The following is a 16066-nucleotide window of genomic DNA, read 5'->3' as shown; positions in this document are numbered from 1 at the left end:
GCTCTAATGGGAAATCCCCAAGGGAATCCCCGAGAGAGGGAGGAGGAGTGGGCTGCTCCTCACTCTGACTGTGTTGACGTAGATGGCCCTGTGACAGCTTCTCCAGTCAATGCCACACTGGGATCTTCCCGTGACCTACAACCCCAATTCCAAAAAAGTTGGGACAAAGTACAAATTGTAAATAAAAACGGAATGCAATAATTTACAAATCTCAAAAACTGATATTGTATTCACAATAGAACATAGACAACATATCAAATATCGAAAGTGAGACATTTTGAAATTTCATGTCAAACATTGGCTCATTTGAAATTTCATGATAGCAACATCTCAAAAAAGTTGGGACAGGAACAATAAGAGGCTGGAAAAGTTAAAAGGTACAAAAAAGGAACAGCTGGAGAACCAAATTGCAACTCATTAGGTCAACTGGCAATAGGTCATTAACATGACTGGGTATAAAAAGAGCATCTTGGAGTGGCAGCGGCTCTCAGAAGTAAAGATGGGAAGAGGATCACCAATCCCCCTAATTCTGCGCCAACAAATAGTGGAGCAATATCAGAAAGGAGTTCGACAGTGTAAATTACAAAGAGTTTGAACATATCATCTACAGTGCATAATATCATCAAAAGATTCAGAGAATCTGGAAGAATCTCTGTGCGTAAGGGTCAAGGCTGGAAAACCATACTGGGTGCCCGTGATCTTCGGGCCCTTAGACGGCACTGCATCACATACAGGCATGCTTCTGTATTGGAAGTCACATAATGGGCTCAGGAATATTTCCAGAGAACATTATCTGTGAACACAATTCACTGTGCCATCCGCCATTGCCAGCTAAAACTCTATAGTTCAAAGAAGAAGCCGTATCTAAACATGATCCAGAAGCGCAGACGTCTTCTCTGGGCCAAGGCTCATTTAAAATGGACTGTGGCAAAGTGGAAAACTGTTCTGTGGTCAGACGAATCAAAATTTGAAGTTCTTTATGGAAATCAGGGACACAGTGTCATTCGGACTAAAGAGGAGAAGGACGACCCAAGTTGTTATCAGTGCTCAGTTCAGAGATGCAGGCTTCTGATGGTATGGGGTTGCATTAGTGCGTGTGGCATGGGCAGCTTACACATCTGGAAAGACACCATCAATGCTGAAAGGTATATCCAGGTTCTAGAGCAACATATGCTCCCATCCAGACGACATCTCTTTCAGGGAAGACCTTGCATTTTCCAACATGACAATGCCAAACCACATACTGCATCAATTACAGCATCATGGCTGCGTAGAAGAAGGGTCCGGGTACTGAACTGGCCAGCCTGCAGTCCAGATCTTTCACCCATAGAAAACATTTGGTGCATCATAAAACGGAAGAGATATGACAAAAAAAGACCCAAGACAGTTGAGCAACTAGAATCCTACATTAGACAAGAATGGGTTAACATTCCTATCCTTAAACTTGAGCAACTTGTCTCCTCAGTCCCCAGACGTTTACAGACTGTTGTAAAGAGAAAAGGGGATGTCTCACAGCAGTAAACATGGCCTTGTCCCAACTTTGAGATGTGTTGTCATGAAATTTAAAATCACCCAATTTTTCTCTTTAAATGATACATTTTCTCAGTTTAAACATTTGATATGTCATCTATCTTCTATTCTGAATAAAATATGGAATTTTGAAACTTCCACATCATTGCATTCTGTTTTTATTTACAATTTGTACTTTGTCCCAACTTTTTTTGGAATTGGGGCTGTATTAGTGCAGGACCCACTACGTATTAAATATTCCATCAGCTTTTTAAACCCTGGCCAATCAGTACCCAAAATCAACGAGTGGGTGAGACGAGGATTAACCACCGCCTTTATTCTATGCGTTTGGCCCCGGAATAGAATACGGACAGACACTAAGGGAACATCCCCGTGCGCGCGCGCACACACCACTTTCACCACTTGTGCTCTCCCCAATGCCTCACCTTGCACCAGGCATTGGTGAATTGAGGTCTGATTACAACCAGAATCCACCAAAACGTGATATGCATCCCCTTGAACACTTACCGGTATGCGATACATTCCGGCCCGATCGGGGGCGGTTTCTGGCACGTTGGGGATCTGGATTACAGCTTCCACCTCCCTTGCGGAGCTCCGACTCTGGAGATGCTCCGATTCCCCGCCGCGCCAGCACCCTGGCCCAGGCTTTCCCTCTGCACTGTTATGGGTGTCACTCACCTGAGGAGGAGACAACACAGACACGGAAAAGGGAGATGGAAGGACACCACGGGTGTGATGGGCCAGCTGGGAAGGAGCCAACCGCCTCCGCGGCAGGGGAACTGGGTGGGGAGAGGGACGAGAGACAGGGGGGTCAGAGAGAGAGAGAGAGAGAGAGAGAGAGAGAGAGAGAGAGAGAGAGAGAGAGAGATAGAGATGCCTCATCTGCCTGCTGTCAGAGCCGCCTCCAGGTGGTCCTCCACCAGCTCGATGGCTCGTTCCAGCGACGCCAGGCGATGACACTGGACCCATTCCACCGTTCCTTCTGTAAGTCGAGAGATAAACTGTTCCAGTGCCACCAGATCGATGAACTCCTCGACGTCACGGTCTTCCGCCCTCAGCCACCGCTGGCAGGCATCCCGGAGTTGCTGGCCGAATGCAAATGGCCGGCCGACCTCCTCCAATGCCAACATCCAGAAGCGCTGGCGATGTTCCGAGGAGCAGCCAACCCGCTGCAGGATGGCTTTCCTCAGGTCAGCATACACCAGTCGGCTGTCAGCAGGGAGCTGCTGCACTGCGAGCTGCGCCTCACCAGTCAGGAGCGGGAGGAGGCGCGCCGCACGCTGCTCCAGCGGCCACCCCCACGCCTCGGCTGCTTGCTCGAAGAGGGTGAGGAACGCTTCTGGATCGTCCTGTGGGCTCATCTTCGTGAGGGTGCCGGCTGCGGTGGTCGACACCCCTGCTGATGCGAGCAGGTGCTGGAACACCTGGCGATCTTCCTGCTGGGCCAGCATCAAGGCTTCGAAGCATTGCTCTTGTTCCTTCTGGAGGGCGATCAGTGCTTGATGCTGGTTCTGCTGGGCAGTAACGAGGCCAGGGATGAGCTCTTCGAATAGGGAGGACTCCATGGGGTGGTTCCCTTCTGTGCTCCCAGGTTCCAGCACCACTGTAGCAGTTCCTGATGTGGGTGGAGCACAGAAGCACGGCAGGTGAGAGTTGTTGGTCACACACACACACACACACTTTATTTTACTTATTTCAGCACTCACTCACTCAACACGCACACATGCATTGTGGTCAGGAGGGAGCCCCTTTTCTCTGCTCTCTCCCTCCATTTATGCTCCGTCCCTATAACACACACACACACACACACACACACACACACTAATTGACAGCAGATGGAATGACTTGACCACTTACCTTCCCTGACCCCGCCCTCCATTCAAAGACTGCTGCTTGGCCACGCCCCCGCTGCCACAGCTTATTTTTACATTGTAGGCGTTTTGTTTTTGCCTTGTCCCTGGCGGCATTAGCAAGATGTCCTAAGTATGTTCTTATCTATGTTTTAACCAGGCATGAGGCGTCTGACTGGACGGCTGGATGTGAGTGATGACCTGGCAGAGATGAAGGAGGAGAAAAGAAGGATGGACATGGAGAGGAAGGTGTCTATTGCTGAGCTTTTCCGCTCTCCGCTCTATAGACAGCCCATAATCATATCCATCCTGCTGCAGCTCTCCCAGCAGCTGTCAGGAATCAATGCTGTGAGTAATGAGAACAACTGCTCCTGAACAGTATGTCTTTTCGTTACGACAGAGACTTAACAGTGAACTATTTTAACTTTCTTAAATTTTATGCATACTCCTGTGGCTAGCCTATTGAAATCCTGAATAAATACTCTTTCCATGATTTCACATTTGATACTTCCCTTTAGTAGAGTTATCAGTTACTTTGTGGACAACATGACAAAATGTGTGGTGGCGGCCTGGGAAACCCTTTGACATGGGCAACTTTTCAACATTTTCTACTATGTATAGTTCTGAAAACTACAAGGTGAAGTGAAATATTTATCTTTTGTACCTCAACCTCAAGCAACTTTACAGCATTTTAAAGTCCAACTACCTCAGAACGAAAGAGACAGAAAACTGCATTTAAAGATTCCCTTTCGATTGAGGCACAGGTGCACTGTGGGGATTTAAAAGCTGGTATCTGATTACTGATTTGCTGTCTACAAATAAATTGATTCGACTTGTGTGCATTTCTCTACGACGCATGGACATGCACTACACGGCGAAAGGTTTGGGACACCTGACAATCACACCCATACAAAGTGCAATCAAAAAGTTCTGGGATTGTTCCTGGTGTGAATGAACGGACCACAGCAGGGTCATGTGTGTGCAGCAGGAACAAGCATTAGCTCTCGCGAATCAATATGCAGCATGAGGTCACACTGTCAACATTGAGACTTGCGTTACATGTGTTTTTGTGACAAGGTGCACTTGGACACTTGCAATTTTACTACGGCTCAGGGAGCAAACATTAAATTGTGTGTCAAACTCCAGGAATCAGCAATGGAGACCCTGGAAATGCATCAGCGAGGTATTTTGAGTGGCATTTGTGCACCAAGAGGAGCGGAACATTGTCCTGCAGTAACATCCTGCCCCTCTTGAAGTGCGCATGCTACTCAAAACACTTTGCCCAGCTAATTACTACACTGCCTTAGGCTTTCTGTAGCATTGCAAGCGTTTCCTTTGCCGATCGCAAATGCTTGTGCACTGTACAAATCGTAAATATGCATGTACATGGTCACAAAAACACAAGTAATACAGGTACTGATGTTGAAAGCATGAGGTCATGCAGCAAACTGACTCACAAGAGCTACTTCTCATTCCTACTGCACATGCATGACCAGAACTTTTTAAAAATCGCACCTCTTAGGCAGTTCTTCCCCAAACTGTTGCCACAAAGTTGGAAACACACTATTGTATAGAATGTCTATGTATTCTGTAGAATTACACTTTCCCTGCACTGGCTCTAAGAAACCCAAACATGTTTCGGCATGACGACGCCCTTGTGCACAAGCGAGATCCATAAAGGCATGGTTTGCCAAGGTTGGTGTGGAAGAAACTAGAATGTTGACTGAACCCTAGGCCTCCTCATCCAACATCAGTGTCAGACCTCAATAAATGTTCTTGTGGCTGAATGAGCACAAATCCCCACAGTCACATTTCAAAATCTAGTGGAAAGCCTTCCCAGAAGAATGGAGGTTAATCATAATAGCAAAGGTGGACTAAATCAGGGGAGGAACTACAAGCCCTTCAACATCAACGGGACCCCAGTGGAGAAAGTGGATAGCTTTCGGTATCTTGGTGTTCACATCACGCAAGACTGCTCATGGTCTTGCCACATCAGCGTCTGTTCCATCTAAGACGTCTCAGAGACTTTGGTCTTCCACCAAGGGTGCTGAGGAACTTTTACTCCTGCACCATTGAGAACATCCTGACAGGAAATATCTCCACCTGGTTTGGGAACACCACCAAGCAGGACAGATGGGCTCTCCAGAGAGTGGTGTGATCAGCCAAGCACATCATCCACACTGAGCTCCCTGACCTGGAATCTATTTACACCAAGCGGTACCGGACCAAAGCCAGGAAGATAATGAAGGACCTCAGCCATTCCAACCATGGACTCTTCTCTGAGTTCAGGGAAGTGCTTTTGCTCCCTTAAGGCCAACCTGGAGAGAATGAGGAGGAGCTTCTTACCTCAGGCCATTCAGGCTCTTAACCAGGACAATAATGAACAATAACAGACAACTAGGTCTCCTCATCACTTCACCCTCACCCCCCCATCTCTTATACCTCTTCATGCAATTCTATCTATCTAAAGTGCATTATATACAGTACATTTCCAATAGTACATTTCTATTGCACCTCTTCATGCAACTTCATATTTTTATTCTATTTTACTCCCTTTCTTTTTACCATTTTTCCTTTTTCCACCTGACATTCACTGTATATAAGACTAGATAGAACTCGACACCAATGGCGTCGATGAGGATGCCTCCGCCCGGTAGACTACACGCCTTAAGTTGTGATTTGGGGATGGACATTTGACCTCACAGTAATCTTGACCTGGTAAAAGTACTTGTATCAGCCTTGGAGATATTGTGTTAAGGTTTTCGGACAGATGACATTTGACCACAGTGACCTTGACCTTAGACCTTTTGATCTCAAAATCTAATCAGTTCATGTTTGTCCCAAAGCGCACAAATGGTGAAAATTTGGTGAAATTCCTTTCATTAGCCTTTGAGATATCGTGTTCACAAGGTTTCGGGATGGACACGCATGCACGGACAGACAACCCGAAAACATAATGCCTCCTGCACCTTACGGTGGCGGAGGCATAAAAATGTCACTTCGCTTGCCAGGTTTTTAGACATCTTTAGCTTAGAAAGGTAACCTAGGCATGATTAAAAATAAAATTAAAATATTTCCACTTTGTTTTGGTGAAATGTATTTGTTTTCTGAAAGTAAAGGATTTCAATGTTAGTTATATGCAAAAAAAAAAGTCAAGACATTTCTACAATACATAGTATGCATCACAATACAGTCTATAGCTAACAAACTGTCAGTTAAAAATATCTAGAAAGAAAAATTCTGTACAAAAATGTTAAGATTTTGTGATTTGAAAGATCCAATGCAAAATTTTAGCATCTAATCAACTGTTTCTAAATCAGAATTTGAAGCCATTATAAATATTCAAGTTCAAGTCAACTTTATCAATAATGCCATATGTGCAGGACATACAGAGAATTGAAATAGCATTTCCCTCTTATCCGTGGTGCAAACAGTAATAAACATGAAATATGTAAAAGATGTACAGTAAACTTAGAAAAAAAAACTAGATAGAACTCTACGCCAATGGCGTCGATGGGGATGCCTCCGCCTGGTAGACGCCTTATTAAGTTGTGATTTGGAGATGGACATTTGGGGATGGATGGATCTCAAAATCTAATCAGTTTTTCTTTGTCCCCAAATGCACAAAATGGTAAAAGTTTGGTGAAATTCCTTTCATCTGCCTTGGAGATAGTGCTCACAAGGTTTTCAGACAGACATTTGACCTCCGTGACCTTGGCCTCAAAATCTAATCAGTCCATGTTTGTCCCAAAGTGCACAAATGGTGAAAGTTTGGTGAAATTCCTTTCATCTGCCTTGGAGATAGTGCTCACAAGGTTTTCAGACAGACATTTGACCTCCGTGACCTTGGCCTCAAAATCTAATCAGTCCATGTTTGTCCCAAAGTGCACAAATGGTGAAAGTTTGGTGAAATTCCTTTCATCTGCCTTGGAGATAGTGCTCACAAGGTTTTCAGACAGACATTTGACCTCCGTGACCTTGGCCTCAAAATCTAATCAGTCCATGTTTGTCCCAAAGTGCACAAATGGTGAAAGTTTGGTGAAATTCCTTTCATCTGCCTTGGAGATAGTGCTCACAAGGTTTTCAGACAGACATTTGACCTCCGTGACCTTGGCCTCAAAATCTAATCAGTCCATGTTTGTCCCAAAGTGCACAAATGGTGAAAGTTTGGTGAAATTCCTTTCATTAGCCTTTGAGATATCGCGTTCACAAGGTTTCGGGACACACGGACAACCCGAAAACATAATGCCTCCTGCACCTTATGGTGGCGGAGGCATTTGGGGGGGGGGGGGGGGTGTACATTTACACACACAAGCTCAAGCTATTCTAAGAAGAGACATCTGTGATCTCAACTAATTTTATTGTCATGTGTTCATGATATTATTGTATAATCATATTTCCAAGCACTGATAAGGATAAAAGTGTGCTAAACTACACTGTACATCTCAACCATGTTGATGGTTGAGGTTATTACTGATAGCAATTTACAACCTCTATGACAAAAGAAAATACTACCATAAATGTTTTTTTTTTTTTATCTCCAGATTTTCTACTACTCAACCAGCATATTCCAGAAGGCTGGAGTGGAGAGCCCAGTCTATGCCACGATAGGTGCTGGAGTTGTGAACTGTGCCTTCACTGTGGTCTCGGTATGAATAGAATATTCTGATCCCATTACTCTTTAACATCTTATCGAAGAGCAAACAAGATAAGAGGGCAAAATGTCCAGTGCCTTACAAGGTCATAGCATTTTAATGTCATTGGGTGTACTGTAATCTAAAACACAAGTAACCAAGTAAAATGATTGCCATAAGTTTTCAGACCCTGCTTAGGACTATGAAGTTTAAAAATTCCCAAAATGAAATGTAGAGCCACATTTACACACTAACAGATACAAGTTGATGCTGAAATTGAAGCTCACGGATATACTAGTGCATCTCAAAAAATTAGAATACCATGAAAAAGTTCCTTTTTTTCATAATTTAATTCAAAAAGGTAAACTTTCATATATTCTATATTCATTACATGTAAAGTGAAATATTTAAAGCCTTTTGTGTTTTAATTTTAATGATTATGGCTTATAGCTCATGAAAATCAGAAATCCAGTATCTCAAATTATTAGAATATTCCCCAAGATCAATCAATCAAAAAAAAAAAAAAAAAAATTTACAATACAGAAATGTCCAACTTCTGAAAAGTATATTCATTTATACATTCAATACTTGGTTGGGGCTCCTTTACCATGAATTACTGTATCAATGCGGTGTGGCATGGAGGTGATCAGCCTGTGGCACTGCTAAGGTGTTATTGACGCCCAGGTTGCTTTGATCGTGGCCTTCAGCGTATCTGTATTTTTGGGTCAGGTGTTTCTCATCTTCCTCTTGACAATACCCCATAGATTCTCTATGGGGTTCAGGTCAGGCAAGTTGGCTGGCCAATCAAACACAGTAATATCATGGTCAGCAAACCATTTGGTAGTAGTTTTGGCACTGTGGGTAGGTGCCAAGTCCTGCTGGAAAAGGAAATCAGCATCTCCAAAAAGCTCATCAGCAGATGGAAGCATGAAGTGCTCTAAAATCTCCTGGTAGATGGCTGTGTTGACTTTGGACTTGATAAAATACAGTGGACCAACACCAGCAGATGACATGGCACCCCAAATCATCACAGACTGTGGAAACTTCACACTGGGCTTCAAACACCTTGGATCTGTGCCTCTCCACTCTTCCTCTAGAAGCGTGATTTCCAAATTAAATGCAAAATGTACTTTCATCTGAAAAGAGGACTTTGGACCACTGAGCAACAGTCCATTTCTTTCTCTCCTTAGCCCAGATAAGACACTTCTGACATTGGCTCAGGAGTAACTTGATATTAGGAATGCGAAAGTTGTATCCCCTTTCTTGAAGATGTCTGTTCGTGATGGGTCTTGATACACCGACACCAGCCTCAGTCCACTCCTTGTGAAGCTCTCCCAAGTTCTTGAATCAACTTTTCTTGACAATCCTCTCAAGACTACAGCCATCCCTGTTTGTGCACCTTTTCCAGCCACCCTTTTCAGCAATGACCTTTTGTGGCTTACCCTCCTTGTGCAGGGCATCAGTGATCATCTTCTGGACAACAGTCAAGTCAGCAGTCTTCCCCATGATTGTGGTTGTGTGTACTGAACTAGACCAAGAGATGCACTGTGTTCATACTGTTTTACTCAAACTCGAAATGAAATATTCTAATATTTTGAGGTGGGTTTTTTTATGTTTTTGTACTGTATGCCATACTGATTAAAATTAAAATAGAAAAATGATTGAAACATTTTAGTTTATGTGTAATGAGTCTATAATATATAACACTTTCACTTTCTTAAATAACTGATGGAAAATATTGAACTTTTTCACAATATTCTAATTTGAGATGCACTAGTAATTTCAAGTAACCTGCAATAAGATAAAACAAAATCAGAACAATTGAAGAGGAAATATAAAGCACTAAACTCAATATTGAGCAGGAAAAGTCTCACATTTACAGTTTCCACACTATAAATGTTAAGTCTGTACCAGTTTTGTACACTGACATAAATCGCCATGTCCATTTCATTTGTTTACTCAGTGTTTCTTGGATAACTTTCAACACTTCAGACCACAGCATTGGCTAGGTTACAGAAGAACATTTTTGAGGACATTTATTTATATGCAACACTCCAGCATAACTTTTTACATGTTTTAGCTTGTTGTTCAGCTGAGAAATATATATTATATATATATATATATATATATATATATATATATATATATATATATATATATATATATACACACACACATACACACACACACACACATACATACACACGTGTGTAAACAAGTGTTTTATTGGGAAATACACCACTCAATTTGGGACATGGAAAACCATGACATAAATCCCTATATGAAAATCACATGTTGGTTTGAAGATATAAAGTTTATCTTCTCATGCTGCAAAACTCGCACTTTTCATACGAAATACATTGTGGATCTGAGTGACAAATAATATTGGCTGGCTTTTTTTCATGGTATAGGAGATGTATTCCATTCAGCTAGCATGATATTGAATGAATCAAAGACAAGTAGCTGAATGGAATACTGTATATCTAATATACCATGAAAAAAAAGCCATTATTATTATTATTATTATTATTATTATTATAATACACATTCCTTTTGGGTGTTCAACGCATCTCTCTCTTTCAAAACTCAAAATCTTCCATATTTAAATGAAGCAAACCTGGCGGCCATAGACTGGTATCAAAATCCAGAATTGTGACACCCAAAGGCATTTGAGACAAAGTCGGCAAACAGTCTTATTTTGTCAATTTGGGTGTGCCGAATTCAAATCTGCAATATGCCAAGCTCTATCTGACCTCTGTTGACCTCTAGAGGTCATTGAACTTTGGGCCTGTAAACATCTCAGCTGAACCCAGTTTCTCAGCTTTCTAAGGAATGAAATGTACTAAGATGATTAATGAAGTTAGCAAATGGCCTTGTTTGTTAAATGTTTGGGTGCTGAATTCATTTTTCATTTGTAAAACGACATCTGACCTCTGATAACCTCAAGATCATTAAACTTGGCCTATAGGCCTATGCATTTAACGGCATTTTTAAACTGACTTTACTCCCCCAAAAAGAATATGAACAGACAAAAAAAAAACAAATAGAAAGGAACAAATACAACATTAAATGCCAGTCCATGTGACTTACTTTTCACAATGAGAATGCCTAGGCGATCACCTTACATAACATTGCATTACATTTAGCGGTTATTGTTTATACAAAGCTACTGAAAAAAGGACAGATTCAGCAGCATACAAAATGTGGGGGCATACAGGGTATACAGGTTAATCAGGGTTAGTATATATGAGAGTTTTTTTCTTTGTTGTTTGTTTGGTTTTAAACGGGGTAAAGCCTTTACAAAAAAAAGAAAAAAAACTCATATATACTATGTACACATATGCCTAGGCATTCTCATTGTGAAAAGTAAGTCACATGTACATGGACTGGCATTTAATGTTGTATTTGTTCCTTTCTATTTGTTTTTTTTGTCTGTTCATATTCTTTTTGGGGGAGTAAAGTCAGTTTAAAAATGCCATTAAATGCATAGGCCTATAGGCCAAGTTTAATGACCTTGAGGTTATCAGAGATCATATGTCGTTTTACAAATGAAAAATGAATTCAGCACCCAAACATGTAACAAACAAGGCCATTTGCTAACTTCATTAATCATCTTAGTACATTTCATTCCTTAGAAAGCTGAGAAACTGGGTTCAGCTGAGACGTTTACAGGCCCAAAGTTCAATGACCTCTAGAGGTCAACAGAGGTCAGATAGAGCTCGGCATATTGCAGATTTGAATTCGGCACACCCAAATTGACAAAATAAGACTGTTTGCAGACTTTGTCTCAAAAACGCCTTTAACTCCTTAAATAAGCACTTTTTTGAATTTTGATACCAGTCTATGAGGTCACTACCAGTGTTTTCCTGCTGACTAGATGCGCGTTGTCAAAATGGCAAACCGGTTCAAAATTAAAACTCTTGATTAACTAACATTTTTTTTATATGTCCATATAATGCGCAAATATAAATCTGTTTAAAAAAAAAGGTACAAAAAAATATAGAAGAGGAAGTATGTTAACGGAGGATGATGAGGGATAAATAGAATAGGGTTGATTGTTATATTAGAACTAACTTAGTATATGGTATATATTTATGGGGATAGTTTATATATTCATATTTACAGGGATAGGTATGTAGTAGAGATTTTTTTTGTAATTATATATTTATATAGATATTTATGAAGTGTATATATGGTATGTAGTATATATTTATTTTTGTAATTATATTTATATAGATATTCATGAAGTGTATATATTTTTATAGGTGTATTAATGTAGTTTGGATTTCGGGGTAGTTAAAAAGGGGTGGGAAATTTAAAAAAGTATTGTACTTCTTCCCACTCCTTTTTCGAACAATGTGCGGTGTTTTGTAATGTCTTAGCTCTTTATTTTATTAATTTCTCGTTTTCTTTCTTTTGTATGTACAAATAGTTACATACATTTTTTATACATGTTTGAAATAAAAATAAATTTTTCATAATAAAGAATATTACATGGTGGCGTGAAAATATGAAGTTTATCTTTCGCTTCACTCATTTGTGATATATCCATTCACCACTCGAAGATAAACTTCATATCTTCACACAGCCATGTAATATCCTCTATATATAAACATTTTTAAAATAGTTTTATGTCTAGAGGACTGAAACAGTGCTTCTTCCAATATTCTATTCATTAGCCCTTCAAACACAACAGGCTTTCCATTTCTGATGTACCGTTTGCATGATGCTACTGCCACTATGACTTCTACTTTGTCTCATATGAATTCAGCTTCAGTTTTTCTAGAACATTCAGGTACATTGTTGCTTTGAGGTGCTGATGTTTTAAGCAGTTATTTGACAGTCTTCCGAATAGTACATTTTCTCCAGTCTGTTGTCAGATTCATAGTAGAGAAACTTACTTGTTCCCGCTCATCTACGTCTGACGTCGTAGCTTGGTTTCGGCAGTGTTTGGATTATATGGTTATGCATTTTGGCATATAGAGTGCACACAGGGATGCTCAGAGGTTTTAATTTTATCCTTTCCATGATTTGTTCTCATCAGTAACTTTGCTTGCCTTGCTTTTAATTCTTATTAGTCTTCATCATTGCACCATTAAAATCTCAGCATATGTATAAAAACTTTAAAATCTAAAACGTGGTAGCTTTATTCTGTGTAGCAAGTGGATATTCAGTATATTCTATACTGCATAAGTCATGTACACTATAAAGGCCATTTGTGTTAAGTGTCCTGATTTAGCTTTGATCGACACAATTTGCATCCAAGTTTGAGTAAAATATTCCTTTTTTTTTTTTTTTTTTAAGTTTTACCTTATTTAGACAGGCTTTCTGCAAGCTATTGTATTTACTGCCCTCAAAGTTGCTATAAACTTTCAGATTAGTATAACCACACAGCTAAATCTTCAAATAAATTCAAAATTTCTTTGCTGTTTTCAAACCCTTTGTCTACTGAACAGCTTTTCTTGGTGGAGAGGATGGGCCGGCGGACGCTGCACATGCTAGGACTGGCTGGAATGTGTGTGTGCGCAATAATCATGACAATTGCCCTCAGCTTATTGGTTAGTTCCTTTTGTTCCAAAGCTTTGTGTTCCAATTTTGTCCAGTTTTATTTATTTGAACTGACTAAACGATGCTTTGTTTCCTTTGAAACATTTTCACAAAGTTTTTGTTCTCCATCCATACTATTCGCTCATAGTTTTTCCAGAACATTTTTCTCTCTACTAAAATTGAGTACGTGTTAACTTACGCCATCATGCTGTTGTGCTTTTCAGCAGAAAAAACATCTTTAAAAATTCCCATTAATAACTTATCTGATCATCAGGAAAGTGTGCCATGGATGAGCTACATCAGCATGCTATCCATCTTCGGCTTTGTAGCCTTCTTTGAGGTCGGACCAGGACCCATTCCGTGGTTCTTCGTGGCAGAGCTGTTTTCTCAAGGGCCCAGACCTGCAGCCATGGCTGTGGCTGGATGTTCCAACTGGACAGCAAACTTCATCATTGGCATGGGATTCCAGTATATTGCTGCAAGTATAAATATGTATCAAATAAATTAAGGACACTTTACATTGTACTATTTAAAATTCACTGTACTCATTTTCTTTTCCCTTACACTGCAGAACCTCTGTGGTCCGTATGTCTTCCTCATCTTTGCGGCACTCCTCTTGTTTTTCTTGCTGTTCACCTTCTTTCGAGTTCCTGAAACTCGAGGAAAGACCTTCGACCAAATTTCTGCCAATTTCAAACGCCATCCCGACAGCATGTTGGAGAGAGACCTGAACATGGAGCTTGTAAAACCCAGTACAGAGCTGGAGGAGCTGGTGATGGACAGCTCTGAGCAGTGAGGCCCAGCTGGTGGAAGGAGATCTGATGAAGGAATTCATACTAGAACAGACACAGTACCCTCCGATAGTGTTGAAGGGGAGCTGAATGAACTGTATATGAGAGAAGAAAACAAGACTAAAACCTGTGATGCTGCTTGTTAAAGAGTTTTGTAAGAGGTATTTCAGGGAGACTTGAATTACTGCACTTTACCTGCACAACAAAGGTTGACTAGAAATGCCAGTTATATTTGTATATTTATACGGACATGCTGTGCTAGTTTCCTTCTTACAGAGATATACGTACAGTTCCAGTCAAAAAAAAGTTTGGACACCCCCTACTCATAGGTTTTTCTGTATTTTGACTTTTCTACACTGTAAAACAAATACTGAAGACTTCACAACTATGAAAGAACACATGGAACATACATGGAGTTATGTGGTAAACAATGAAGTGTAAAAAACATTTCATATTTTAGGTTCTTCAAAGTAGCCAGCGTTTACCTTGACGCTTTGCACACTATTGGCATGATCTTAACCAGCTTCATGAGGTAGTCACCTGGAACGCTTTTCAATTAAACAGGTGCCTCACCTAAAGTTAGTGCAATTTCTTGCCTTCTTAATGTGTTTGAGCTCAAACAGTAAATAGCCCTACTCCACAACTTGAGTAACCCATACGTCAAGAACCACTCAAGTAAAGAGAAACGACATCCATCATTACATTAAAAAGACATGAAGTGTCTTAAAGAAAAGCCATTGAATTAGGTGTCACCAAACTTGACTGGTACTGTATATTGATTACTTCAAGAATTTTTACAGTCTTCAAAAGTTAACGGAATGTGTGACTTTTTAAATAACAAATAGAATATTGTAGAACACTAGTATTCTACCTTGCTTTTGAGACACAAACAGACCAAGGTGGGCAGCATGGTGGTGCAGTAGTCAGCACTGTTACTTCACAGGAAGAAGGTTTTGGGTTCAAACCTCATGGCCAACTGAGGCCTTTCTGTGTAACATTTGTTTGTGCTCGTTTCCTTGGGGTGCTCCGATTTCCTCCCACAGTCCAAAAGACATCCGGATCAAGGTCACCTGGTTACTTCTACTCACTACTGCCCAGAAGTGTGAATGCAAATGTTTGTTTGTCTCTATAGTGGCCCTGCAACAAAATTTGCAACCTTCCTAAGGTGAACCCTGCCTTTCACTCAATGCCAGCTGCAATCTGCTCCAGCTTCCCCCCATGACCCTCACAGACAAATATAGATGACCGACAGAGAAGGTTTTATTAGGGTGCCCGTCCTGGTTTTATGCTTTAAGTAGATGTTAAGCATACTGTACATATTTGACTAGGAAAAATAACTAGTGCAGGAAAACCCTTAGGGTTCATGTAGGAGTGATTTGACTTAAAATTGTTAGTTATTAGCAAAAGGTTTAAAAAGTTAGCATGTTCTTTTTGCTTCCAAGTATTGATCGTGACTTAGCCTCGGACAAGAATTACATTGTGGTATTATGAAGTGGGAGAAACAAAAGAGCCTATAATTTTGGTATCTGATGCCATGTTCTGTATGTACAATGTAAATTAGATGTCCGCAGTTCTATAGGGTGGAATTAATGTTGTGATAAGTTATATCCAAACAGCTTGACAGTGAGCTGTGTACCGGTTTCCATGTTTGAAATAAAAAACAGTGACAATCAGCTGTTTAAGCAACCCTTCCACTGTCAGTGTGATCAACTCC

General features: G+C 40.7%; 1 protein-coding gene across 2 annotated transcripts in view; it reads left to right on the top strand.

Annotated features, from left to right (window-relative positions):
• Positions 1 to 16040, top strand: part of LOC132894658 (solute carrier family 2, facilitated glucose transporter member 4-like) — a 55198-nt gene extending 39158 nt beyond the window's left edge. For both annotated transcript variants that reach the window (XM_060934791.1, XM_060934782.1), the window contains 5 exons: positions 3541 to 3728; positions 7925 to 8029; positions 13471 to 13572; positions 13836 to 14039; positions 14133 to 16040. In XM_060934791.1, coding sequence (XP_060790774.1) covers positions 3541 to 3728; positions 7925 to 8029; positions 13471 to 13572; positions 13836 to 14039; positions 14133 to 14357 — 824 coding nt within the window. In that variant the 3' untranslated portion in view covers positions 14358 to 16040. The remainder of the gene's footprint in view (positions 1 to 3540; positions 3729 to 7924; positions 8030 to 13470; positions 13573 to 13835; positions 14040 to 14132) is intronic.
• Positions 16041 to 16066: the final 26 nt, after the last annotated feature.

The sequence above is a fragment of the Neoarius graeffei genome, chromosome 1 (assembly GCF_027579695.1).
Source record: "Neoarius graeffei isolate fNeoGra1 chromosome 1, fNeoGra1.pri, whole genome shotgun sequence".
Taxonomy (NCBI): Eukaryota; Metazoa; Chordata; class Actinopteri; order Siluriformes; family Ariidae; genus Neoarius; species Neoarius graeffei.
The sequence above is the reverse complement of the archived record's forward strand: the minus strand, read 5'-3'. Positions and strand labels throughout refer to the sequence as shown.